Consider the following 27,275-nt stretch of genomic DNA (forward strand, 5'->3'; position numbering starts at 1 on the left):
TCAATACAAAGGCAGCTTCTGCTTCCACTTCCACGACGAGGGTTATAGTTATGTAGCTAGTGAGATAGTGGCAGACATTTCTAGAAACTGTTTAAAAAATTCGTTATAATGTTCATTTTTATACATAGATTTATTTTTGTTCAGTAAGTGTGTATCTAAGATGTAATAGTTAGTCTCTGAGGTTTTCCTAGATTTTAAGGCCAAATGGCACCACCGTGATCACCTAGTCTGACCCTGTACATAAAATATGCCAGAGAATTTCACCCAGTAATTCCTGCATCCAGCACAATAACTTATGGGTGAGCTAGAGCATTTTTTAAAATCAAGATTCAGCATCTTTCTAAAAGTTTTCAAGTGCTGGAAAATCCATCACATCCCTTAGGAAATTGTTCCAATGGTTAATTACCCTCATTGTTAACATTTTGCATCTTATTTTCCTTCAGTGTCCATTCACAATAGTAATCAAACTATGCTGGCCAGACTGGGTTTAAACCTGTTTAAATGCTGTTTTGCCAGAGTTTTATAAACTCCGTTTAAATAAAATCATTTCTGGACTACGCAGCCTATAAGCAGTTGTATTAAAAGAAACATTTTTGTAAACAGTAATGCTTGGGTTATACTAGCCACACAAAACATTGTACTAAAACCTGTTCAGCTCACATTATTTAATAACCTGTGAAGATGGAACATCAAGGTGACTTTCATGTTAACCGCACAGAAGAGCAACTTCTCATAATAAAGCCCGCCCTTTAGGGTTTTCAAACAAAAAGTAGTGTTTCTACATTAAACAGCTTTCTGTTAGTTCAGGAGTGGGCAAACTTTTTGGCCCGAGGGCCACATCTGGGTATGGAAATTGTATGGCGGGTCATGAATGCTCACGAAATTGTGGATTTTGCGGGAGGGGGTGCGGGCTCTGGGGTGGGGCTGGGGATGAGGGGTTTGGGGATGCAAGAGGGTGCTCCAGGCTGGGACTGATGGGTTTGGAGGGCAGGAGGGGGATCAGGGTTGGGGCAGTTGTTTGGGGCACAGGAGGGGGCCAGGGTGCAGGATCTGGGCAACACTTACCACAAGCAGCTCCCAGAAGCAGCAGCCTGCCCCCTCTGGCTCCTATGTGGAGGTGCGGCCAGGAAGCTCTGCACACTGCCCTGTCTGCAGGTGCCGCCCCTGCAGCTCCCATTGGCCGTGGTTCCCGGCCAATGGAAGCTGCAGAGATGGTGCTTGGGGCGGGGGCTGCGTGTGGAACCTCTTGGCTGCCCCTACGCACAGGAGCCAGAGGGGGGACATGCCACTGCTTCTGGGAGCCAGCAGAGTGGGGCAAGCCCCTTACTCCGCTCCCCGGCTGGAGTGCCAGAGCAGGGCAAGCCCCAGACCCTGCTCCCCGGCGGGAGCTTGAGGGACGGATTAAAACATCTGGAGGGCCGGACGCGGCCCCCAGGCCGTAGTTTGCCCACCCCTGTTAGTTACATTCTTTAGGTAGTGATCAATGAAAGGTTTGTAGCACTAAAACAACTAATTATTAAACACAAGTTACTGGGCTCGATACTGAGGTGAGTGAAATTCCATAAACGAAGTCAGACTAGATGATATAGTGGTCTGTTCACACCTTAAAAATCAATGAATCTGAGCTTTCTTATTGAAGAGCATCCCGAGAAAATGATATTGCCCAATATGAGAAATACCCAAGAAATACTGCAGGACTTTCAGGGAACATTCAGACCAGGCTGGATCAGAATAGAAAGGCACCTTTATGCCTGACTTACCCCATGTCCATGGCATTTTTTCTCCACATCGCAGTCATAGTTCAGAACAGAGACACTTACACACTGGAAGTGCCTACAGATCTAGGGAAGTAAAAAGAAACAAGATGACCCCCAATCCAAATAAGATGGTTTTGGACCAACAAATATTACCACCTCCACACTTCCTCCCTTCCCGTTCTCCAACCCCTGTTTTACCCTGGACTCTTGCTCAGTGTATGAGTTCGCTGCCTGTACTACTTCCACGCTACCTTCAATTAGTGCTGCACAGCAAGCTCACACCACTTGGAGAATGCACACTCTTCTCTCACCCTGGAAGCTTTAAGTCTGATATAAACTTGTTTGCTATAATAAGGAATTCATAAGGTTTGTTGCAAATGAGCTGCATTTTCATCTAAAATCCTTCCCACAAGGTCTTAATACAGAGCAGTAGTATCAGAATCATCCATGGTGCAAATGTACAGATAGAAAGGTACCATACCACTGCCGGGGAAGAGTACGGAGCAGCCCCTATGCTGAACTATAGAAGGAAATAGTTGTGTCTCCTTTTCAGCCAGCTTGATAATTACAATGTATGGACGCAGACCTGAATTTCCACCCGTTGCCTGAAAAGCAGTTTTTGTATAGCTAGTTCTTCTTGATCACCGATATCCAGAGATCGTGGGTCTTAACCGAACTTAACACTTGCTTTTGTTTCTTCTAAAAAGAACTTCCCTTTAAAGGAATTTATTCACAGAGTCCATTTCCAGGGAGAGTGTTACTCAGTTAGTGTTGGGGAAGGAGGAGATGGGGAAGTAATGAATTGTTAAGTTTGGCATGAGTTGCATGCACCAACATGAAGGTGAATTAATATGTATGTGTATGCATGTAAACAAGGAGCTGCAGATGATATACACACATCTAACAACTCATTTAGGTTTTATCCTAGGAATATTTTAAAGTTATTAATTTGTTATTGCTTACTTTTCCAGTATTACATTTTGTGCCTTCATTCACCATTCCAGGATCTGGAACATCTGATCCTAGCTGGAAATCCACACCCCAACACGTAGTGCTTCTGATGGGGGTTTGAATAATTGCAGGTTCAATCCCAAAAACAGGCATGGTTTTCACATTCTCACACTGCAGCTTCCCACACATGGCATTCCTACAACAATAGTATAATTTAAGAACTGTTATGGTTCTGGTGTTTAATTCATGTAGAGGAAAGGATCTTTCTGGCCTTCCTTTCCTAATGGACAATTATTAAAGATCACATGAGATACATTCCCAAATACTAACATCACACTGAAGTGAAGAGCAGAACAAGAGTGAGCTGTACATCAGTCTAAAACCACAAGGACATGGATTTATGCCTGCTGTTGGCAAAAGTTTGTGATCCGCAAACAAAAGCAAATACACCCCTGCAGCACCGCTATGTAGTTAATGAGGGAAAAAAAACAGTCTGCAAAAGAGCATGTCTACATGACACCATTATTCATAGTGCTTAGGGTAGCAAAAGAACAATACAATGCAAGTTCGTTATTTCCAAGATGCCGCTTTTTATATATTAATTTATTAAACTTTGCAGCAAAAATTGTTTGAAAATTCATGCCCATTTAGATAAAGACTAATATTATAATAGAGTTATAAAGTAATTTGAAATTTTTTGTACATTTATGTATTTGTAACCTAAGCTCCAATAACCCAGATTCAAAATTTAAGGCTTTAAAAGAACTTTTCTAAGCTACTTTATTTTGGTTTTTGAAAGACACACACAGCATCAGTGAAGGTAGATTATGGGGCAGTGTGTGTCTGACAAATCTCTATTGCCAAGTTGTGCTATGTATAAAGATTTGACAGCTGGCTAATTCTAAGGCATCTGAACGTGGATTTTTGGAGACTTCCTGAATGATACCTATTATGCATTCCCTTCTTCCTTAAACCAAACTCACCAGCTGGAACACTTTTTGTAGTCATGGCCATGGTAACCACAGTTGCCAAATCTGTCACCTTTGGAATTCACTTCAGCAAAACAAATGTTAGGGGCAGCCTTTGCTCCTGCAAAGACAGAGGGGGAACTAGGTCAGCTAACAGAGAGTTAGAGAAGCATCTCACATTGTGCACATACTTCTCTCTAGCCCCCCAAAATCATGTCGCATCTGCAGCATGAATAATCAGAAAGTTTGACCAAAATACACAAATGGGGTAAAACTGTTGGTCCAGATAGGTTCCAAGCTAACAGTACTGAGAGAAAATACAGTCACTTAGAAAGAATTATTATTAGCTGGACATTAAGTCTTGATGAATAGATTTAGCCTTATAAATAGTATCTGACAACATGAGTGTATCATAGCAAGGAAATTAGTAGTCCTTGAATCCATAGCACCACAATGAATTTTATGGCACAATAAAATGTAATTCGTCATAAAAACCAGAAATATTTAAAATCCTTTGCCAATTCCGGCTGGTCTTTTCTTATAGATTAAAAAAAAACTAAAATCCATATTCGTTAAACAAATTGGGTGTTTTCTCTCTTTTAGCCATGGCCCTCCGAAACGTTACAATCATCATCCTTACTTGAGCCGAAGATAGCCTGACACTGCGCATCGTAGTACTGGCAAACCCCATTGTAACAATAGGCTTCATCATTCTGGCACGGGTACCCATTCTGAACAGTGACGTCTTGCTGACAGAACTGGGAGGTCCCATTGCAGTACTCTGGGAGATCACATTCATTGGTACTTGCCCGGCACACAGTGCCTCCTGGAAGAAACTGGAAGGGCGGGAAAAAGGAAAAATAAAATCCCAAGCGAAGATCTAAAAAGCCATACATCAACATACATTCTGACCTAACAAACTGAACATGCACTTTGCTGAAGTCACCCTTTTGTGCTGGAAACATGCAAAAACCTTCCCAGCTCAGCAGAGACTATTTCCCTCCTGGATCCACTAATCAAGCCCAGCATTCCTTTTTCCTCACAGTCAGTGGAGAATGCTTTAAGACATGAGATTCTTCCAACACCATCCTGGGATCTCTTACCCGACATTTTTTACAGCAGTCGCCATACGCACATTCAGCCCCTGCTCGGAGTTTACAAGTATCTGATTCACAGCAAGGATCACTTTCGCATTCCTGTAAATTAAAGCAGTAACAGTAATTCAGTGAATGATAAAGAATCATATCTGACCCCTGCAGAAATGCAGGCAGTCTGCATTTAACATAGAATCATGTGAGCAACATTGGTGAACTGTCCCAGTTACTAACCTTTGGTGAACCACAGTCACACTCCTCCCCAGCATCCACCAACTTGTTGCCACAAAATGGGATGCTATAGGTTTCATCAGGGTTGGGAACGTTAAGCAGGCAGCTTCCACCTTTGTTCAGAGTTAACTTCTCAAAGTCTTCTGCACTGCAGCTGCTGAAATTTCTGGACCCTCTGCAACAGAGTATTAGCCATTCTTTACACTATGTCTACTTAGGAGTTCTTCTTGACCAGCATTCCTGTGCAATAAAGAGTCAGTCTAGCAAAAAATAGAGCCAACAGCTAGAGACAGACAAGGACAATATAGTAAGATACCTCTGAATGTGGAATGAGATATAAATCTTTCTGCTACATTCGTAAAGCAAAAATCTTTATTTAAAGGAAAATTGACCACCCCTTAATAAAATATTTAAATAGTACCATGAGTTCAATGATATAACCTCCTGATGACAAAATAACAAACAGAGTCACAATCAGAAAAATAATACAGTACAAGGGAATAGGTGTCATCTAAACAAAGGTCTGGGAGCCATGAACTCCTGAGTTAAGTCATGTAACCTTTCAGTTCCCAAATACTAGGATAATATAGGGTTGTCCACATAGCAAGCTAATGAAAATAAGCTAGGTTGTGAATTTAAAGTGCAATAGCTATTCCACACTAGCTCCCCAGGTGGACATTTCTTATTCTGCACTAAAAGTGCCTTTGTGCAGTTTTACTCCTGGCCGAATTCTGTGCCACTGCACATGCGCAGAATTTATGTCCCAAGCAGATTTCTTTGCTTCCCCATAGAAAAATTACTTTCTGACAGGGAAGCCAGAAGAGCGGTCATATGACTCTTTTCAGCAGTATGTTTCGGGTACCCAGGGCAGCTGGCAGAGAGGCAGATCACTGTGGGGCTGGGAACAGGACAGGGAAGGACCCAGCTGGTGCCTCCTACCCTGCACTGGGCTCAGCTGCTAGCCCCAGCTGGGCTGGGGAGAACTGGACTTCCTCTTCCCCTGCATGGCATCCGGGGCTGTGTCAGACCCACCCCCAGATTTCTCCCCCACTTCATAAAGCTTCCTGCACCCATCGCTCCTCAGCTGCAGGGGGAGGGATCACTGTACAGGGAGCTGCCCCCATATCCGCCCCCCCTCATACTCAGACCCTCTCGCAGAGTCTCACACACACACCCCGCACCCAGAACCTCCCCCGCTCCAACAAGCCCCACTCCCCCTGCACCTGGACCACCCCAACGAGCCACCCGCTCCCAGATCCCCACCCTACCGAGCCCCAACCAGCTGCACCTGGATCCCAACCCCACTGAACCCCACTCCGCCAGTATCTGGACCTCCCCCATTGAGCTCCCCACACCGACCCCACTGCCCAGCTGTCCCCTCCCCCCCACATCTCCCCACTGAGCCCCAACCACCTTCAACCGAGACCCCCCTGCAGAGTCCCATTGCCCCGCACCCAGAACATCCCCACAAGCCCCGGTGAATCCAGATCCCACACACATCTGGATCCCCCATTGAGCCACCTGCGCCCAGACTGCCCCACACAGAACGCTCTCAAGCCACACCTGGATCCCCCCCACACTACGCCCCTCCACACTTGGATCCTGCCTGCCCACACCTGGTGCACTTGGCACAGGACAGGGCCCTGGGGTGTTTCTGGTGCAGGCCCGGTGTCATAAACATACAGCTAAGGGTACCATAAAATCCCTCCTTTACCTGTAAAGGGTTAAGAAGCTCAGATAACCTGGTTTGCACCCGACCAGAAGAACCAATAGGAAAAAAGATACTTTAACGCATTTTCTTACTATTACTTATTACTGCTGCCACCATGTCAGGGTTCCCTCCCCACTTTGAACTTTGGGGTACAGATGTGGCGACCCGTATGAAAAACCTCCTATGCTTATTTCTACCAGCTTAGGGTTAAAACTTCCCCAAGGCATAAATTTCTTTTTTGCCCTTGGTATCGCTGCCACCACCAAGTGATTTAAACAAACATGCAGGGAAGGCTACTTGGAGCCCTACCTTCCCCCAAAATATCCCCCCAAGCCCCTACACCCTCTTTTCTGGGGAGGCTTGTGAATAATATTCTAACCAATTGGTTAAAAAGTGAGCACAGATCAAACCCCCTGGGTCTTTAGGACACTGAAAAACAATTAGGTTTTTTAAAAAAAGTTTACTTAAAAAAAAAAAAAAAAGAAAAGAAAAAAGAATCACCTTTGTAAAATCAGGATGGAAGATAACTTTACAGGGTAACAAAAAGATTTAAAACACAGAGGATTTTCCCTCTAGGCACAACTTTAAAGTTACAAAAACAGGGATAAACCTCCCTCTTAGCACAGGGAAAATTTACAAACTAAAACAAAAGATACTTTAAACGCATTTTCTTACTATTTTTGTAATATTAGATGTATTATTTTAGTAGGAGCTGGATTACTTGCTTAGTCTTTTTCTTTGTTTTCCGAGAGAAAACCCACAGAGTACAAAACAAAGCCTTTTTCCCTCCCCAGATTTGAAAGTATCTTTTTTTCCCATTGGTTCTTCTGGTCAGGTGCCAACCAGATTATCTGAGCTTCTTAACCCTTTATAGGTAAAGGAGGGATTTTATGCTACCCTTAGCTATATGTTTATAACACCTGGTCTTTGCGCTGTGTCAGGGTTGGGTGCAGCCTCACCGTTAAGTCCATGTCCTGGGGAGGGGAGCTGCACAGTGATCTCCCACCAGCACCTGTGGCCTGTGCTCCCCAATGCCATGCTGGAGCCTCCACATTTATTTGACAAATAAAATTTGAAGAATTTTAAAATACTGTGTGCAGAATTTTTAATGTTTTGGTGCAGAATGCCATCAGGAGACGCAGGTGAGCTTAGTCCACTTTAAGTGGACAGCCTAGTTTAGTCTGCATTAATTTCATGTGTCGATAACCCCTAATATTTGCCTTCCTCCTAAACATGTTGTGAAAATTAATTAACTGTTCATAAGAATGCTTGGAATAGTAACTGTGTCCTATAAATCTTTGATCATCATCTATGGACATATCCTCCAACCTGGCATAAAGGGAAAATTACTTACGATGCTCCAGAGTTCATAATACAGCTTTCTGCTCCACATTGACAAACTCTTTCATCATCATGGTTCATTCCCAGATTATGACCCAGCTCATGAGCCATAATTGATGCAAACATCTGCACACTGATTTGCCCAAACTACACAAGACCAAAACAAAAAGAGTGAATTACTGTAGTGTCTGTACTGGGAAGAAGTCAATGTTCCCCAGTCCCTTCAGAAACTTCGTACTAGGCTTAGTCACTGCACTAACGTGATCTTCAGAGTTGGGTAACCTAGATGGTTTTTGCTTTCTAACTTGTACGAGTACAAAGTTGACCAGTAGATTGGTAATAGGTTATAGAGCCTTGTGTCTCTAGCTCAGGGGTGCGCAAACTTTTTGGCCTGAGGGCCACATCGAGTTTCCAAAATTGTATGGAGGGCCGGTTAGGGGAGGCTGTGCCTCCCTGAACAGCCAGGTGTGGCCCAGCCCCGCCCCCTAGCCGACACCTCCTGCTTCTCCCCCCCGACGGCCCCCCCAGGACTCCTGCCCCATCCAACGCCCCCGGGCCCCCTGCCCAACCCCCACTGCCCCATCCAACCCCTCCTCTCCTTCCTGACTGCCCCCCGGGACCCCTGCCCCCATTCAACACCCCTATTCCCTACCCTCTGACTGCCCCGACCCCTATCCACAACCCCGCCCCCATGACCACCACTCTGAACTCCCCTGCCCTCTATCCAACCCCACTGCTCCCTGCCCCCTTACCGTGCTGCCTGGAGCACGAGTGGCTGGTGGCGCTACAGCCGAGCCGTCCAGAGCACCAGGACAGGCAGCCATGCTGCCCGGCGGGAGCCAGCCACTCCACCGCGCAGCACAGAGCACCAGGTCAGGCCGTGGCCTGGTAAAAGCTCACAGCCCTGCCGCCCAGAGCATTGCACCGGCGGCGCAGTAAGCTGAGGCTGCGCAGGAGGGGGAACAGCAGGGGAGGGGCTGGGGGCTAGCCTCCTGGGCCAGGAGCTTGGGGGCCAGGCAGGAGGGTCACACGGGCTGGATGTGGCCTGCAGGCTGTAGTTTGTCCACCTCTGACCTAGCTTAATGGTCCTCCAGCTCTGGTCCAGGATCACTGGTGGCCTGTGGAGCACCTTCTTGTCTGTCACCCGGTGCTCTCTCTTCTCTGTTTCTAGCTGCTACACAGCATTACAGAAGCTAATCTATGTCGAATAACTTACTATTACTTTTCCATATACACCATTCCCAGAGAGGTCATGTGATCATGGATGGGCGGAGTCATCTTCACTCTATTAGATCTGGGGCATATTATGGGAATGTTTGAGAATCTCTGCTCCAAGTCAACAGTTTGAAAGGCAACTCTGGCTAATTTAGTTGCCTACTGAAATAAATTGGGAGATCCCAGTTCAATTTCCACTGGGCACGTATCCACACAACAAAAACCTCAAAGGTGTCACTTAGTGTCAATTGTGATCGTTAGCAGAGAAACTACCTGATCACAGAGACTAAGTGCATGAGGAACAAGAGAGGAACTGAACGCTGCTGCAGCTATGAGGAGTTCTGTTAATTGACTGTTCCTGCCGCTGCTTGTGGAGGGGCTGAAAAGCCCTGTCTCTATATTGCTTTCGTTTCTCACAGTCATAGTGCTGTGAATCTCTAATTTTCACAACAGTGATATTGAAGTTACATTGCAGTTTCACGCAACAGGATAGTTGCCTGGCTAAATCCTTGCCCTCTGATTTGGCAGTGCCCTTTGTGAATCCAAAGGTCATGCACAGACTTGGGGATAGATTTCTAGAGGAGCACTCTGCTGTATTAATTTAGATGAAATATATGGGTCCAAAGAGTGAAAGGTGTTAACATAAACCAGGCACTGTCCAACATGAAAACAGCGTTAAACAAGGTTCAGAGTGTGGTATATAGAGACCTCAGCCTGCTTAGTACCATGGCACAAGTCCTTTTAATTTTTTATTAAAGGAAGGAAGGAAAAACAGTTAAAGCACTTGAAATGTGAAGTTTTAAATAAGACATTTATTTTAACATAATTCCTTTTTCATCTTCCCTTAAGCTGGGTAAAGTTTTTAGAAAGAGGGGAAAAAAAACCTTGTTTGACAAGTCTTTCAGATAGTATGAAAAATGGTAATAACTAACTGTCCCTTTTGGGGGAAAAGAGAAGTTAATTGAGATGGGCTGGAGCGGTCATTGTTGCTGTTGTTGTTAAAGTCCAGTCCCGTTTCCTAGAAGGCAAAAGAAGACACACACACACACCCCCCACCCCCCCACCCCCCAAAGGGAGAGAAAAGAACAGCAAAGATAGAAAATGCAGTTTCTGTCTTTGGTGTCGTCTTTCACTTGCAACTTCACAGCTGGAAAAACATAGGTCCACCACACAGTTTTATTAGGCACTCTGAGACCTGGCAAACTTGTACCAGCATTGGTTTGTTTACAGCACTGCTTTTAGCTGCCTCTTTCTGGTTACAGGCTTACAGCAGTATTGCAAAATATAGCCTTGGCCAGCTAAGCCAGACTTATTAAACAAAAGAGGAAAGAGATAGAAAAAAGAAGGCATAAGGTGGGGAAGGAAAAGAACACACAGGGGGGAGGGGTCAATGACAAACTTTCACATCCCAGGCAGTGCTGGGGATTCAGCCAGAGCTGATGGATGTGGCCAAGTCATCTGGCTACTTCTTTCTGGCCCAGGCTGGTCAGGACATCTTTCAGGATTGGGAAAAAGAAGGTCTGGGGCCCTAGGATACAGTGGAGTTGGCAGCCATGATGGCAAAGCTCGCTCCTTCCTCTTCTCTCGCCTTTCAGTCAGCCAGCCCAGTGCTAGCCAGCTTTCCCTAGCAGCCTCTCACTCTCTCTCTCTTTTTTTTTTTATTTTTTTTTTTAAGACCCCCGCCAATTCGATCTAGTTTCCGACACACCAATTTTGGTGAATTGATTTCCGGTCCCATACTGTTCTTGTTTACCAGACATGATCTTAACACAGTCCTTGAATTATACCAAAATACCTTTTTGTTTTGACTGATTCAGTCTCTCTCTTTTTTGCACCCTTTCCCCATCAGCATTTGTTAGTACAAGTTATTGTGACATTTTCTGAACTTTCACTTTTTACAGTTGAGCTCGCAATTAGGGTAAATGTGTAGATCCAATTATCACAACAACCCATAGCTCACACTGACTTCAACCAGAGATATGGGGGCTCAGCGCCTCTCAGAAAAGAGCCAGGCCTCTGATACTCAATGCTGCCTGCAGAGGAATGGCATTGACAGCTCCTAGGGTCTTAGACCATGACCTAATCTGGGACTTTGAGTTGCAGTATATACACAAAGGGGAGAGTTAAAGGAGGCAGAAAGCAGCAGTGATTAAGAATTCTCTTGCTTCTAGAGGTTGTCAGATCCTTAATACTGTCTCCCTTTTATATTGAAGATACAGAGTTCACATTAAAGTTTTATTTAAAGGGGTATTAAAGATATCCTACCACATTAATCCCTCCTGCATGGCTTTTGGAGCATACTGTTCCTACATAGGCCATTCCTGCAGTTCCACCAAACCCCTTCTTCCTAGAGCACATTAGAAAGAAAAAAATTAAGGAATAATCAACATAACTGTGCTGGAGGCATGACAGCCTATAATACAATGACCAGCTGTGCAAGAGCTCAGTGCATCTCTCTGTGCCACATAAAAGCAGTAGTAATACTGCTTCTGCTTTTCAATTATCTAACAGGAAGTACAGTGCTAAGAAAGTATGGCTCATATCAATACCATGCTTTTATTTAGACAATGCTTTGTTTTTTAAAACTGGGCCCATATAATTTAGAGAGAATCAATGCCCACTCCACTCCAAAATAAAAACGTAAGTAATATACCAACCCTATTTTTTTCTTTAAGTTTGTATTGTAGTGGCTGCTTTGTTATTCTCCATTAACTTTCCTTTCCTCAGCTTCCCCTCTGAGTCTTTAAATTTTGTTTCTCCAGTGTGCTTCTAGAAAGTCTGAGTGTAATACTACACCATGTACAGTGTTTTACCTTGCATAACAGGCAAGAGTATAGTGAAGACTTAATATCAAACTTTATCAATAATATCAAGCTTTTTTTGTGTGAAATAAATTTGCTGGAAGGAGCTACCTGCCAAGCTGCCTTCTGACACACTGTAGGTTACCAAGCCCCCATCATGTGATCTCAGTACAGTATGCTACAGAGTACTTTAGTAACAAGAATGTCCCAAATGCCGCTTCCAAATATTAAACAAACTCCAGCTTAAGAAAGTGGGTGCTAATAGTGCAACAATGCAAATGTGCTAGTGACCTGGAGAAACACAAGCTAATTCTACACAGAAAGGCTCAAATCATGTAACCAGCTTCTGGATATTGATTACAGAAACAGCTTATGCGCCATTAAATCATAACATTCAACAGTCTACAGCTGTGATAGTTATGGTCTTCAAGGGAAAAGCCCTAGATCTACAAGTCTATCCAATACATGATGTGACAAAGGCTTCTCTATGAAGTCACCCACAGCTGTGAGCTTTGTAATAAGAGAAATTAAGCAGCATCATGTTCGGAACAACCCAAAAATTGTTCTAATTTTAGAGATATCCCCATTTGTCAGGAACCAGATGTTTGTCTTCTAGTGGGTGGCAGAGGAAGCTTCTGAAAGATGAAACAAGTTGGTGCTGAATGTTCACAATGCTTCAGTAAACAGCATGTGCAGCAGATTGTTTCTGACTGCTCATAGTAAAGCCGTTACCATGGAATCTTCATTGAATGTAACCTTTATGTTTGAAGTTACTAATTAATACAAGTAAGCAAAGTCTCCTAGCAAAGCCCTTTCCTAAAATTATTTCTGGATAGGGAAAAAGATTCCCAGCACTTACAGAACAAACTGGGCACTGTCATGTCGTCGACGCGTGACAAGATTCTTCTCTCGCCACTGTACAAAGTTCCCCAGCACATCGCCGGCACTTCCGTCTGTGCTAATCAAGTTTTCGTTCTTCCAGATCTCCAAGCCAACCAGCACGATACGAATATTTAGCATAATGTAGATCTGAAAAGGCAAAGAAAAGGGGAATGCAGAGTGAAGCTGAGGATGGCCAGATATGAGCATGCCATAAGGATAAATCATTTTTAGTATTATATATAAATCATACTGCCAAAATCTAATTTTTCAGTTTTCCTATGTAATAAGGATGTCAGTTTTCCAAATCATATATGCCCTGCTATTAAATTTTAGTGGGCTAAAGGACTAGTGCCTATATACCACTGTGATAGGGTGCTATAGAAAAACTGAAGATAGACAAATAGAAAGACTCCTGATCACAAACCAATAGTGTCCCCAGCAAACCAAAATCAAATTAAAACAGAGCACAACAGATCCATAGTTCGTAAGGCCAGAAGAGACAACTGTGATCATAGTTTGACCTAATCTGGATAATACAGATCACCACATTTCCCTGAATTCATTCCTGCTTCAAAACCAATAGTTATGGTTGAACTCAAGAATATCTTTTATAAAAACAAACAATCTTGATTTCAAGATTTCCTGTTATGGAGAATCCACCTCAATCAAAGTAAATAAATACTACCACCACCTTACAGCTCCCACTAGCTCCATGGTGAGATGTCGTTGATTCAACGGTAATTCTAAGGGAGGAGTGCTTCCCACTGAATCATCAACATCACTTCCAATAGGACACTGGATTTCCCTTGTTCATCCACTTACTGACAAGGTCCTGACCCTGCTTAGCAGCATTCTGACAAGATAACAGACCAAGGTGGTCAATTTATAAAATTAAACACTTAAGTTGCAAGGCTACAACATTCAATATTATTGCCAATTTAGACACAGCATAGCTTTAACTTACACTATCCAGGTAATTTGCTAGATGCACCATCTCTTCTCTCACAGCAGCTTCACTCCTACCCAATAGCTCATACTGCAAGATAAAGAGGTTTATTAGTGGAAATAAGATGTGATCGACATGATTATAAGACATAAGAGGAAGAATAAGATCTTTTAAGTATTATTGTCAGGCTCCAAGTCTCATGTTTGGAAGTTACAGCCTGGAACTGTTGTCAAAAAAAAAAGCACTAGAAGAGGGCAAACTAGTAGGCAGCACCTTTATAGATGCAGTCAGATCATCATCTGTTCAAGAGAGGCAGAACAGGAAGGGAAGTATTCTCCTTTGACCATTAGAATCCTTGAATGTAAAGCTCTGACCCTCTGACGTTTTACGGTATATCCTATTTTGCAATGGTAGTAACATTATATATATTTGAATTGTCTAGGTTATGTCTGGTATTGTCTTTTAATAAATCCATTTGTAGTAATGAGGCTGAAAGAATGTTTTAATACAGAAAGGTACATTACTTTGCCTTAAAATGTTTTATAATTATTTGGGGTGAGGGTGTTTAAGTTACATCTCCCTCCGCCATAAGCAAAGAACTAAGGAAAAAACAATATATAATCCTACCCTTTCTTTGTCCACAACTATGAACAGCTCCACATATCTTGTCTGGGGAAGTATAGCTCTTTTCCTCTGCAAACAGGAAGAAAAAAAAAAAACACATTTTCTTTGTAGTTAACTACAAGTTTACCAAGTTCATCTGTAAAAACAAAGTGAGCTCATCCTAATCCATGCTCATATTTCACACTCAGTAAAACAAGTGCTTTACTAATGTAATCATAGAATCATAGACTATTAGGGTTGGAAGAGACCTCAGAAGGTCATCTAGTCCAATCCCCTGCTCAAAGCAGGACCTACCCCCACTAAATCATCCCAGCCAGGGCTTTGTCAAGCCAGGCCTTAAAAACCTCTAAGGATGGAGATTGCACCACCTTCCTAGGTAACCCATTCCAGTGCTTCACCACCCGCCTAGTGAAATAGTTTTTCCTAATATCCAACCTAGACCTCCCCCACTGAAACTTGAGACCACTGCTTCTTGTTCTGTCATCTGCCACCTCCATCCTCTTTGGAACCCCCGTTCCGGTAGTTGAAGGCTGCTATCAAATCCCCCCTCACTCTTCTCTTCTGCAGACTAAATAAGCCCAGTTCCCTCAGCCTCTCCTCATAAGTCACGTGCTCCAGCCCCCTAATCATTTTCATTGCCCTCCGCTGGACTCTCTCCAATTTTTCCACATCCTTCTTGTAGTGTGGGGCCCAAAACTGGACACAGTACTCCAGATGAGGCCTCACCAATGCTGAATAGAGGGGAATGATCACATCCCTCGATCTTCTGGCAATGCTCCTATTTATACAGCCCAAAATGCCGTTAGCCTTTTTGGCAACAAGGGCACACTGCTGACTCATATCCAGCTTCTCGTCCACTGTAATCCCCAGGTCCTTTTCTGCAGAACTGCCGCTTAGCCAGTCGGTCCCCAGCCTATAGCAGAGCATGGGGCTCTTCTGTCCTAAGTGCAGGACTCTGCACTTGTCCTTGGTGAACCTCATCAGATTTCTTTTGACCCAATCCAATTTGTCTAGGTCACTCTGGACCCTATCCATACCCTCTAGCGTATCTACCTCTCCCCCAACCTTAGTGTCATCCACGAACCTGCTGAGGGTGTAATCCACCCCATCATTCAGATCATTAATGAAAATGTTGAACAAAACCGGCCCCAGGACCAACCCTTGGGGCACTCCACTTGATACCGGCTGCCAACTAACATTGAGCTGTTGATCCCTACCCATTGAGCCTGACGATCTAGCCAGCTTTCTATCCACCTTATAGTCCATTCATCCAATCCATACTTTTTTAACTTGCTGGCAAGAATACTGTGGGAGACCATATCAAAAGCTTTGATAAAGTCAAGATATATCACATCCACCGCTTTCCCCATATCCACAGAGCCAGTTATCTCATCATAGAAGGCAATCAGGTTGGTCAGGCATGACTTGCCCTTGGTGAATCCATGTTGACTGTTCCTGATCACCTTCCTCTCCTCCAAGTGCTTCAAAATGGATTCCTTGAGGACTTGCTCCATGATTTTTCCAGGGACTGAGACTGTAGTTCCCCAGATTCTCCTTCTTCCCTTTTTTAAAGATGGGCACTACATTAGCCTTTTTCCAATCATCCGGGACCTCCCCCGATCGCCATGAGTTTTCAAAGATAATGGCCAATGGCTCTGCAATCACTTCAGCCTACTCCCTCAGCATCCTCAGATGCATTAGTTCCAGCCCCATGGACTTGTGCATGTCCAGCTTTTCTGAATAGTCCTTAACCTGTTCTTTCACCACGGAGGACTGCTCACCCCCTCCCCATACTGTGCTGCCCAGTGCAGCAGTCTGGGATCTGATCTTGGCAGATGTGAAGACTGAGGCAAAAAAAGCATTCAATACTTCAAGCTTTTTCCACATCATGGGTCACTAGGTTGCCTCCTCCATTCAGTAAGAGTCCCACACTTTTCCTGACCTCCTCCTTGTTGCTAACATACCTGTAGAAGCCCTTATTACCCTTCACATCCCTTACTAGCTCCAACTCCAATTGTGCTTTGGCCTTCCTGATTACACCCCTGCATGCTCGAGCAATATTTTTATACTCCTCCCTAGTCATCCGTCCAAGTTTCCTCTTCTTGTAAGCTTCCTTTTCGTCTTTAAGCTCACCAAAGATTTCTTTGTTAAGCCAAGCTGGTCGCCTGCCATGTTTGCTATTCTTTCTGCACATCCAGAACACACCCAAAAGACAAAAGACAAATAAAAAACCTCATGCGAAGTAATAATTGCTCTGCACATGTTTTTGACTAAAGACTGGCCACATAACCAGTAAGTCCTGCTAAATTTTGAAAGTAAGGGATTTTTTTTATTCCCATTCATTTTTTTTTAGAAAGGCAATGTATACTTCTCTGTAGATGAAGTAGGGAAAATGGCAGTAGCTGTGATAAATATTAATTGTCAGTAGTTGCTAACAAATGCTGTAGAGAGAATAAGCATACATGTTTTTCACATGCCTCACACATTTTATTGCTACCATCTTTTTAGTTCAAATTTAAACTTTAAGTGAAACAAGAAACCCCGAACAAACTTTGTTACTTTGCTGGTTATGAGAATGGTCCCAGTTTCAGCCATCCTGGCTTCTGACACAGAACTCTGCTGATGAGCCTCAGTCCTGACAGCAGCATTCCTGCCCTCATCATCCCCCGTCATGCAGCTCTGTCAACACATCTCAATCTATCCTACAGCAACCTTGTTTGTACTAATACAGCCTGGAGGAAACTGTAACCATTTTGTTCAAATATGATAGACTTATGGAGTTCTTACAGCAGGTAGAAAAATGCCTGAGTCAGAATCCTTAACTGTGGTAAGCTCTGAGAGAAACCTCATACACCATTTCCATCTTATTAGTTGAACAGTCATAAAAGCAATTCCAAATTGCAGTGCAGAGAGGACACTAGAATACTCACTCGCAGCAACTGAGTCATGCTGGGAGGATGCTCATCCTCTGTGTGTTCTCTTTCAGGGGCTGTGTTGTTAACTCCACACATCATGGGCTCCTTCTTCACATCCTCCATTCGATATATAATGTGTTTGAGGCCAGAGGAGGAATCCATCGGCTCAATTCCATATGTGACATTTTCCACTTGCAGCAGTCCCCTAACAATCGGATTAATACGCATTACCACCAAGTAACTACTAGACTAAATCCAGAGGCTGCCGTTATCAAGACGTTTGGGAAGGATGGGGGAGGGAACAACAAACATCTTACAGAAAGAAATATAGAACAAATCTAGGCCCCACTCCTGCAGACACTTGTGCGCTGTGCTTAACTTTAAGCATGCACGCAGCCTCATGACTTCAGTGGAACAATCCACGTGTGCCATGTTAAGCATATTCATAAGAGTTTGCAGTATCAAGGCCTTAATCATCGACTCTGAAAACAGAAATGTTTCAGTTCAGTTAATGTTGCTATTTACATTTCTGCAACAGCAAAGCAGTAAACAGTGATGTGAATGTCAATAGACAAATCAAGAAAATCCTGAAGGTGCTGAAATTATCTCAGTTCAAAGATTTTTCAAATTAAAGTTGATCATAAAATACTTTAAGTGTCAAGTCTCAGTAAAACTGCTAATCAAGATTTTATTTTAAAACTCCCTAACACTAAGGAATAATTGCATACAATACAAAAGTGATCATTTAAATTAACTTTCTATACAAGATTGTAAAAATACTAAGAACTACAGATGCAACAATTCTGTTGGATTTACTGATGGCTGAACAGTGAAGTCAGTTGTTTTGGAGGGGTGGGGAGGAATTCTGGATTGGAAGTTTTGAGGACAAACGGTAGTCACACCAATCAAATAATTTTGTTTTAATCAAAATATTTGTTAGTTTTGTATCAACAAAAGACTGCAAAAACATGATGGTGTTAATTAAACACAATACTCTCATGCAGCCCAGCACCAACAGATGAAATACAGTTTGGCTCAAAACTAATTAAGTCAACAGGAGAATAAGATTCTGTTTCAGAGAATTGGATTAGAACAATGCATAGTTGTGATAACTACATACACAAGAAGAGTTCTGTTACCTGAGTCCAAAGCAAGTGCTGACAGCAACAATAGAATCTGGTATTCCCTCCACGTATCCCTGATAGTGGCAGTGTTCCTAAGGGAAAAAATAAAGAAATTAATTATGTATTAGTTCTATACTTACACAATGCAACTGACTACAACTGCTGCTATTGTTCACCTTGCTGCACTAACGCTAGGATGAGATCTCCTTCTCTAACCTGAAGAAGTACGTGCATGAGATGGTGCCACACACGTGTTTATCCTCCACACAGGTAAACATGTGGAGTTAATCTAAATACCAGATGCTCTAGGACGCTTGTATTATTATTAAACACAATGAAAGCCAGCCTCCTAGTACTTGCAGGTCCATTTCACAGCCCAACAGGACCAGCAATTCAGCACTACTGAATTGTCTAAGGGACATCTACACTTAAAACACTACAGCGGTGTAGCTGCACCATTGTAGCGCTTCAGTGTAAACACTACGTACAAGTCCCCTGTCAGTGTAGGTAGGGCTTAAATTCAGCTGGAGCTGTCTGGAGCAGAGCTCTGGTAAATATTTTCAAACCCCCTGGAGTTTTCCTGGCATGGGGAGGCTCTGGGAAATAGGAAGGGAAGGGGGGAGATAGCTCAGTGGTTTGAGCATTGGCCTGCTAAACCCAGGGTTGTGAGTTCAATCCTTGAGGGGGCCATTTGGGGATTTAGTTGGGAATTGGTCCTGCTTTGAGCAGGGGGTTGACTTAGATGACCATCCGAGGTCCCTGATATTCTATGAAATACTCTATGAGAATTTAATCCCTGGGTGTAGGTAATCTACCTCCCCAAGAGGTAGCAGCTAGGTCAATGGAAGAATTCTTCCACTGACCTAGCACAGTCTCCACAGGGACTTTGGTCATCTTAAATATGCCACCCAGGCATATGGATTTTTCACACCCCTGGGCAACATAGTTATGGCAACCTAATTTTCTAGTGCAGACCAGGCCTAAATCCCACCCCATTAGCTCGCTTACCTGAACACTAGCAAATATACTCTTAGGCCTGGCCTACACTAGAAAATTAGGTCAGCATAACTACATCACTCAGGGATGTGAAAAATCCATCCTCTAGGCGGAGTAGTTAAGCCAACCTAAGTCCCTGTGTAGACAGTGCTAGGTTGACGGAAGAATTCTTCTGTCAAACTAGATACCACATCTCAGAGAAGTGGATTAGCTACACTGATGGGAGAATCCCACCCATCTATGGTCCCTAGACCCCTGGGGGTCTGCAGACTAGATCTAACATTTCCAAAGGGGTCCGCACCTTCATTTGAAATTTTTTAGGATTGTGCAAATGAAAAAAAGGTTGAAAACCATTGGTCTACACTGAAAGGCTACAGAGGCTGTAGAGTTTTAAGATTTTACAGGTATGTCTACACTTAAGTCTACTCTCCTAATGTCTGTTCTAATATTAATCAACCAGACTCTGAAACACCATCTGTGAACAGTCTCTGGACTTGAAGCTGAGCTGTCCAACTTCAATGTTGTTTGTTGTCCCCTTCCCACCCCACCCACAAGAAATATCTTAAGTTCAACCCAGTCGCTGTGAGCCAGTGAGGAGGGCTTAAATTCTCCCCGAGTATTTCCAGGCACCAAGGCTCCTGCAGGTTTGAAAATATTTACTGGAGCTCCGCTCCGGTCAGCTCCAACTGAATTTAAGCCCTGCCAGTCAGCCATTCAGCCTTCCAGGAATGAATTTTGCATGATACACTCTTTGGCTTGTGTATAGCCTCTCTCTGGCTAGAGTGAAGTAAACATCTGCTATTATTGCCAATGGCCAGACACTCTGTGCTGCCTAAGCATGCCTCGACCAGCCCTGACGAGGCATTGTCAGGAAAACAGAACAATGTGAGATGAAAGCCATTATCCACTCAAGCTTGACTTCCAATGAGATCCCAAGACAAGACACAAAACGATCCATTCTAATGCAGCAATTCCATCCCCTGGGAGCGAAACATGTGGTTTCACAGCCTACTAAATACACAAGATTTACATCACACCCCCATCACAAAAACCCATACAGGGGCATGCCCAACATGCTCTATACTTGACCTGGCCCTGTTTTGTAAATTATCCTCAGGGGCGAGTACAAGGCAAATGCATTTCATTCTGTGCCACACAGAATGTTCACTGCATTGCAGCTGTAGCTCTAAGGTTCTCTAGTAGACATATTTTTGGAGATCACTGTAGTTGTCAGGCGGCTGAAATAATTTGTTCTTTGGCCTCGTGCCTTACAAAGTTCTTAAAGCATGTAATAATCCCCAGAGCAACAGGGCTTGTCACGGCCTCTGGCTGAACTAAAGCCTCACTATAAGCACAAACTGTGTTCCTCCTTTGATTCAAGTACCTGCCTTTCCATAGAAAGGCAGAGGAGGGGGGGGGAAAAATCAAAAAACTCAACTGCTTCATTTTCAAGCAAGAGATAGTGTGCATCACACCACACACACAAACAACAAAGCAGACTTTTTTTAAACAAGGGAAGGGTGGATGAAGTAAAATGCGCATATACTTGTTATGACATTAGGCACCACTTGTGTTTGTTCCATGAAACCAGTTAATCATTCTTTGAAAATGTAATGTCTAATGGCCATCTGGTGAAGCAACGGGGGTGGAAGCAGTCCATATGGGAAGAAGAGTTGTGCACACTTTTTCTAGTTAAGTAGTTCTGATTATAATCCATGGACCACTAGTGCTATAGGATCGCAAACATTTAACGATCCAAGCAGTTGGGAGAGGAGTATGGCTAAGAGGGAAACGGTCCATGAAAGTTGTTATATTCTATATCTGGTTTTATACTGCTTCAAAGTGCCATAAAGAGTTATATCTGACAGTCATTAAGGTGAACTGCCAACAGGGTGTTTTGTCCCCCTCGATTGCTCTGACGCATGGCAGACAGGACCAATGCCCTGGAAGGGGACGTGGCGTTCAGCGAACAATAGAAACATTATGTTGCTCTTGTACTTACAGTATAGAAATATACCAGTATAACCAGAATATAAACAGAAAAGACGCTCAATGGTTAATCAAGACAAGTATTTCCTTTTTTAATTAAAAAATTCAGATAAAAAAAAAACCACACACACACAAACAGGAAAAATCCAGTTTTTTAAATAAAACGTGAGTGCACACCCACCTGCCTGCCCTCCCACCCATCACAGAAAAGTGTGATTTTTCTAGTGTTACGTGCCAGGGGCCAGATTCCCATCTTAAATCTCAAGGCATCTTCCCAGGTTAGGAGTGAAATATGTTGTGCATTTTGCAGATTAGAACCTACTCCTTTAGAAGACGCTCCAGTCAGTTTCTTAATACATCACTCTTAAATAATGCAGAATTATGAAGCCCTAATCACCCTGCTTCAACAAGGATACAAAAGAAAGAAAACCCACCTGCATGTCCGGATTTTCAGACTGCAACTTCCCTTCCTCACTGTAGGTATATACTGTGAAATCTTTGGGTAAAAATTCTCTGAAAAAATGGGGGCAGGGGAGGGGAGAAACACAAAAATGTTGATGCAACAAGAAAACAAATAGATCCTCGTCAATAGTGGTAGTATTGAAAAATCTGTATTGAAATAAGGAAACTGATATAAAAAAAAACAAAAAAAAAAACCAACCATGAACCACTGAGGAATTATGCAGTTACTAGGGCCTATTCCTCTATGTAACTATACTATGGCAAAACTCAAGGTACTGAGATAGGAGATTTAATGCAAGAATCGACCACCTCCTCAGGGATGAAACACAAAAAGACAAGAGAAAACATCAAAACAGAGCTAAATGCTCACTAGCTGTAAGGCAGGGAATAGAAAAGTGCAGCAGTCAGAGGCCAACTGGCTGCGGCTGGCTTCTCTATCTCCAGTTTTGAAGGAAAGCATATTGGGAAATATTTTTTAAAAGGGTGACCCAGTACTGAATTCAAAGATGGCCAAGCAGCCAGAAAGCAGAGAAGTCAAATCCCCATGCTTTTGAGGACCGGGGATCTGATGAATGACAGCCTGAGACCCCACAGCCTAGTGAGTTTGGCCAAGTTGTCTCTTTTGTTTATTATTACAACATGCTGATTATGAGGAACATCAACTTAAAAAAAAAACCACTTCTGACTGATTTTAACCTATTGTTGTTACAAGCCTTAAAAATCACTATACAAGGACTAGAGAAAAAAATATCTCTATGTTCAGTGTGTGTTTACAGCCAGTTTCCTCATTTGCATGGATCTTGACCACAGCAACAAGGGAAAGAATTTAAAAATAAAACTGTAGAAGCCAAAAGGCAGCAGCTAAAAAAGGTAGGTGTTTTGTTTGAAGTGAGATGGGTCCTTTTAATCCCTGCCCAGATCCCCCTTCCTGTACTTGAGGTTGATCACCACATCATCAAAGCAGCTCAGAAAAATGTTTAGTTGGTACCCTACTGTGGGGGGATGGGAGGGGAGGGAGGGAGAGTTAGTCCACTTTCAACTGTTTCCCTGTACGGGTTTAACAGAGCTAATGTGCAAACACACTTCGGACACACCACCTCCAGGACTGAAAACAGCATGTTACCTGGAAACAGCATCCAGGACTGGAAAGATCTAATGCAGTTGATAGGAAGTGAATAATCCCAGGGCACAGTTACCAGTAGCCAGAGGGAAAGACGAGTCACTTACTTGTTTTTTTCTAGGTGAATTATGTGTTTCCTTCCCGCTACATGAATAACATACGACATCTTGTCCTGAACACAAAAGAGAGAACACTTACACGTTGTAATAACAAAAATGCTCTCTCAACCATCATCCAAAACCCTGGAGTAAACAGCAACCACATGACCAGTTATTCTAAATGTGCCACTAATGTAGGGTGACCAGACGTCCCGATTTTAATCGGGACTGTCCCGATATTTCCTTGTTTGTCCCGCATCCCGACCGATGTGCGGTCGGGACACTGGACAAACAAGGAAATGCTCCAGAGCCCAGAAGTGCTCGCGCCCCGCCCTGCCCCGACTCCGCCCCCTCCTCCCCCGATTGGCTCCCTCCCCGAATCCCCGCCTCTACCCCAGGCTCACCATTCCTCCTCCCTCCACAAGCGCTGGGGCATCGGCAGCCCAGCCCCGTTTGTTCCCCTGCGGGACCCGAGCGGGACGGGGGGGCTGGGGCCTGCTGCCCCCACTCCGCGGGATAGCACCAGCTGGGCAGCAGCCCAGACGCGACTGGCCAGGGGCTGGGCGAAGCGTGCACGCTCCTGGGTCCCCGCAGCAGGCCCGGGCGCCAGAGCCGCAGCCGCCGAGCTTGACCATCGGCCACTTCCTCCCCCCGCGGCAGTGGGAGCTGCAGCAGCGGCTACTCCCGAGTCCCGCTGCCCGGGGGGGAGAACAGGCACCGCGGGCCGCCCCCCTACTCTCCCTACCACCCGACTGAGTCCTGCCTGCGCTCGGGGCCAGGCTGGACTCTCACTCACCCTGGCCCCGCACTTCCCCTGCGTCTCCGGGGCCTCCCTCCAGCGCTTGTGGAGGAAGGGTGGTTTTGGGTTTTTTTGCTCCGCCCCCCGCCATGCCCTCCCACCCCCGCGTCCCGATATTTGACTTGGGTGATCTGGTCACCCTACACTAATGTCACCTTCATCAGCCCGGCTGTTAAGGAAGGCCTTATATTCAGCTGGTAAATATGCCCAATGGTCTGTGATGGGATGTTAGATGGGGTGGGATCTGAGTTACTACAGAGAATTCTTTCCTGGGTGCTGGCTGGTGAGTCTTGCCCACATGCTCAGGATTTAACTGATCGCCATATTTGGGGTCGGGAAGAAATTTTCCTCCAGGGCAGATTGGCAGGGACCCTGGAGGTTTTTCGCCTTCCTCTGCAGCGTGGGGCACGGGTCACTTGCTGGAGGATTCTCTGCACCTTGAGGTCTTTAAACCACGATTTGAGGACTTCAGTAACTCAGGCATAGGTTAGGGGTTTGTTACAGGAGTGGGTGGGTTGTGCAGGAGGTCAGACTAGATGATCATAATGGTCCCTTCTAACCTTAAAGTCTATGAGCTGCTATAACTCAGCCGTGAGGGTTTACTTAAGGCCATCACTATGCACATTCATTCTCAATTCACATATATTTAGTTCCCAAATTATTGCCTGCCTTGGCCATTTCTACACCTACAAAATCCAAGAGACTGAGCTAATAAAGAAACTCCCATTCTTAATCATTTTGCTGATTTCAGACTGCAGGCATAAACAAAATACGGGTAATCCCGTTATGTCACATGACACTCCAGACACAAATTCCAGCATAGTTCTAACTCACACATAGAAAGTTATTTCAAAATTAGCTTTCTGAGTTTAATTGTTCCATCAATAGCATGATTCGAAGTCTCCTGGAAAGAAGCTTAGTGCTTTTCATATAATCTTCTCAGCTGGGAAAGGACAATGCGTTTTTTCCTTCAGCATGTATGTTCTGGTCCTTTATGGCCTATTCTCTCCACTGCCTGGTACTATCCCAGTAGGTTGGGATCTGTTTATTTAAAGGGACAGTTTAAACTGACTGGTGACAACATTAATTATCACAATATGAGCAAGCACTGGCTTACCACTGCAGTCAGCTGCAAGGCATCTGTGATACAGCATCATGCCCCGGTCACAGAAATCCTGTTAATCCTGACCAACTGACAGTCAGTTTAAGCCTTAAGTGCCTTAAAGTGCACAGACTTTGTCCTACTGTGGGGAAGTTACATGGCTTGATGGGTCTATGACGCACTAAACACCATCATCTGAAAGCCAGCACAATGTCTTGCATATGTTGTGGGAGGCTGGACACTTGCAATCATTTGCAGTTACATTGTTCAGGGGATGGACTAAATGAATTTAGGGCCAGTTTTAGACAAAGAAGAACAGGAGTACTTGTGGCACCTTAGAGACTAACAAATTTATTAGAGCATAAGCTTTCGTGGACTACAGCCCACTTCTTCGGATGCATCCGAAGAAGTGGGCTGTAGTCCACGAAAGCTTATGCTCTAATAAATTTGTTAGTCTCTAAGGTGCCACAAGTACTCCTATTCTTCTTTTTGCGGATACAGACTAACACGGCTGCTACTCTGAAACCTTTTAGAAAAAGCTGATTCAGAAGCAGAGAATGATTTTGAACACTTCCAAGTACCTGTACTGAGGAGGAATTGGAGGCCGCTCGCCGCTCTCTTGTTAACCTCTGTGGATGTATAATTTCATAGGAAGACAAATGAGAGGTCTGCTGGAAACCTAGAAAAGAAAAAGCAAATGCTGTCACATTCATGTCACTAAGGAAATAAAACAGACAGACCATGCCCAAGGAATGAAACAACTTCTCTTTGGAAGGATGGTCCAGGGGTTAAGGTGCAAGTTTGGGATTTGAGAGACCCAGGTTCAATTACCTGTTCTGCCACAGACTTCCAGAGTGACCTAATGCAAGTCACTTAGCCTCTCTATGCCTCAGTTATCTATCGGTAGAAACAGGACAATAGCACTGCCCTACCTCTCCTGGGTGTGATGGGGATAGACACATTGTTAGGTGCTCAGATACTACAGTAATGGGAGCCACATAAGTACCTATGATAAATTTGGAACCAGACTGACTCTTATAACTGGCTTTCTATCTAAGACATTTTATTTTTAAATTGATACAAATGAAGGTATTAACCACTGATAGCATACTTAATATCGGGTATGGTATCTTCTTCACACAAATATAGGATACTATCCAACCTTCTGCATCAAAGAGGGACAAACTAAGAAGCTTATACTCAGCATTTAATGACCGGACTAGAGGAAGAAAATAAATTCTGCCAACCAACCTATTGTTCATGAAAGTATCGTACTCCAAGGCAGCAGCATATGTTTAAAAAGATCAACCCCCTTCTGAAGAGGGTGCTTCTGACAGGTGCAGGGGAGCACAGGGCAGAACACCACCCATCCGGATAAAAACTTTCAGGCCACAAAATGACTTACAAATACACACTGCCACAAAATACAGTGGTCACCTGAGAACTGGAGAGTAATAAACTAAGTTAGCCAGACTGCCTCAAATAAGAAGCTCATTCAAGACTCAACAATCTGATAGTCTCTTAAAATACCAACAACAATACCTTACACCTTTCATGATGTTTCAAAGCACTGTATATCAGTATCATTATCCCCATTATGATATATGGGGAAAATGAGGCACAGAGAGGGGTAGGAACTTGCCCAAGGTCACCCAGCAGACCAGTGGCAGAGCTGGGAATGGAACCCCCACGTCTCCTGAATCCACATCCACTAGGCCACACTGCCTCCCTAGATTATACTAGAGAGGCTCCTAAAACCTACTTTTCTCCCTCCCCGGGGTGTAGCAGCAGCAAACCCAGGCAGCAACTCCTACAAAACTCAGCAATGCCAGTCAAAGCTTTTACATGTTAAAGGCTGTTCAAGCACAGTAGGCCACAAAAGGGCATTTTAAGGACTTACTGAATGCATGCAATATATAATGGAGAAGTAGCCTCTTTCAGGAGAAAGTCTAGCATAGAATATTGTTGCTATATACAGGATTTATACAGGCATCCTAGCAACATGATGCAGATGCTTCCTAATAAGAACAGCTGGACAACTGAGTTGGGATAAAATGCTTCTAATGAATTTACGCTATAAAATAAGGTAGCACATGTGGGTGTATGATCAGCCAAAAAAACCCAGGGTCTGTGCTTAAGCCAACAGCCA

General features: G+C 44.0%; 1 protein-coding gene across 1 annotated transcript in view; it reads right to left on the bottom strand.

Moving 5' to 3' along the window:
• ADAM9 (ADAM metallopeptidase domain 9) overlaps positions 1-27,275 on the bottom strand; it is a 52,547-nt gene that overhangs the window by 11,660 nt on the left and 13,612 nt on the right. The window contains exons 2-17 of the mRNA XM_054018140.1: positions 25,708-25,805; positions 23,235-23,299; positions 21,980-22,058; positions 18,576-18,652; positions 17,452-17,641; positions 14,525-14,590; positions 13,916-13,987; positions 12,929-13,098; positions 11,534-11,615; positions 8,067-8,200; positions 5,005-5,176; positions 4,780-4,872; positions 4,317-4,512; positions 3,692-3,797; positions 2,721-2,904; positions 1,761-1,841 (exon numbers count right to left, since the gene is read on the bottom strand). Of these exons, the coding sequence (XP_053874115.1) occupies positions 1,761-1,841; positions 2,721-2,904; positions 3,692-3,797; positions 4,317-4,512; positions 4,780-4,872; positions 5,005-5,176; positions 8,067-8,200; positions 11,534-11,615; positions 12,929-13,098; positions 13,916-13,987; positions 14,525-14,590; positions 17,452-17,641; positions 18,576-18,652; positions 21,980-22,058; positions 23,235-23,299; positions 25,708-25,805 (1,865 nt within the window). The remainder of the gene's footprint in view (positions 1-1,760; positions 1,842-2,720; positions 2,905-3,691; positions 3,798-4,316; positions 4,513-4,779; positions 4,873-5,004; positions 5,177-8,066; positions 8,201-11,533; positions 11,616-12,928; positions 13,099-13,915; positions 13,988-14,524; positions 14,591-17,451; positions 17,642-18,575; positions 18,653-21,979; positions 22,059-23,234; positions 23,300-25,707; positions 25,806-27,275) is intronic.

Source organism: Malaclemys terrapin, chromosome 2 (genome assembly GCF_027887155.1).
Source record: "Malaclemys terrapin pileata isolate rMalTer1 chromosome 2, rMalTer1.hap1, whole genome shotgun sequence".
Taxonomy (NCBI): domain Eukaryota; kingdom Metazoa; phylum Chordata; order Testudines; family Emydidae; genus Malaclemys; species Malaclemys terrapin.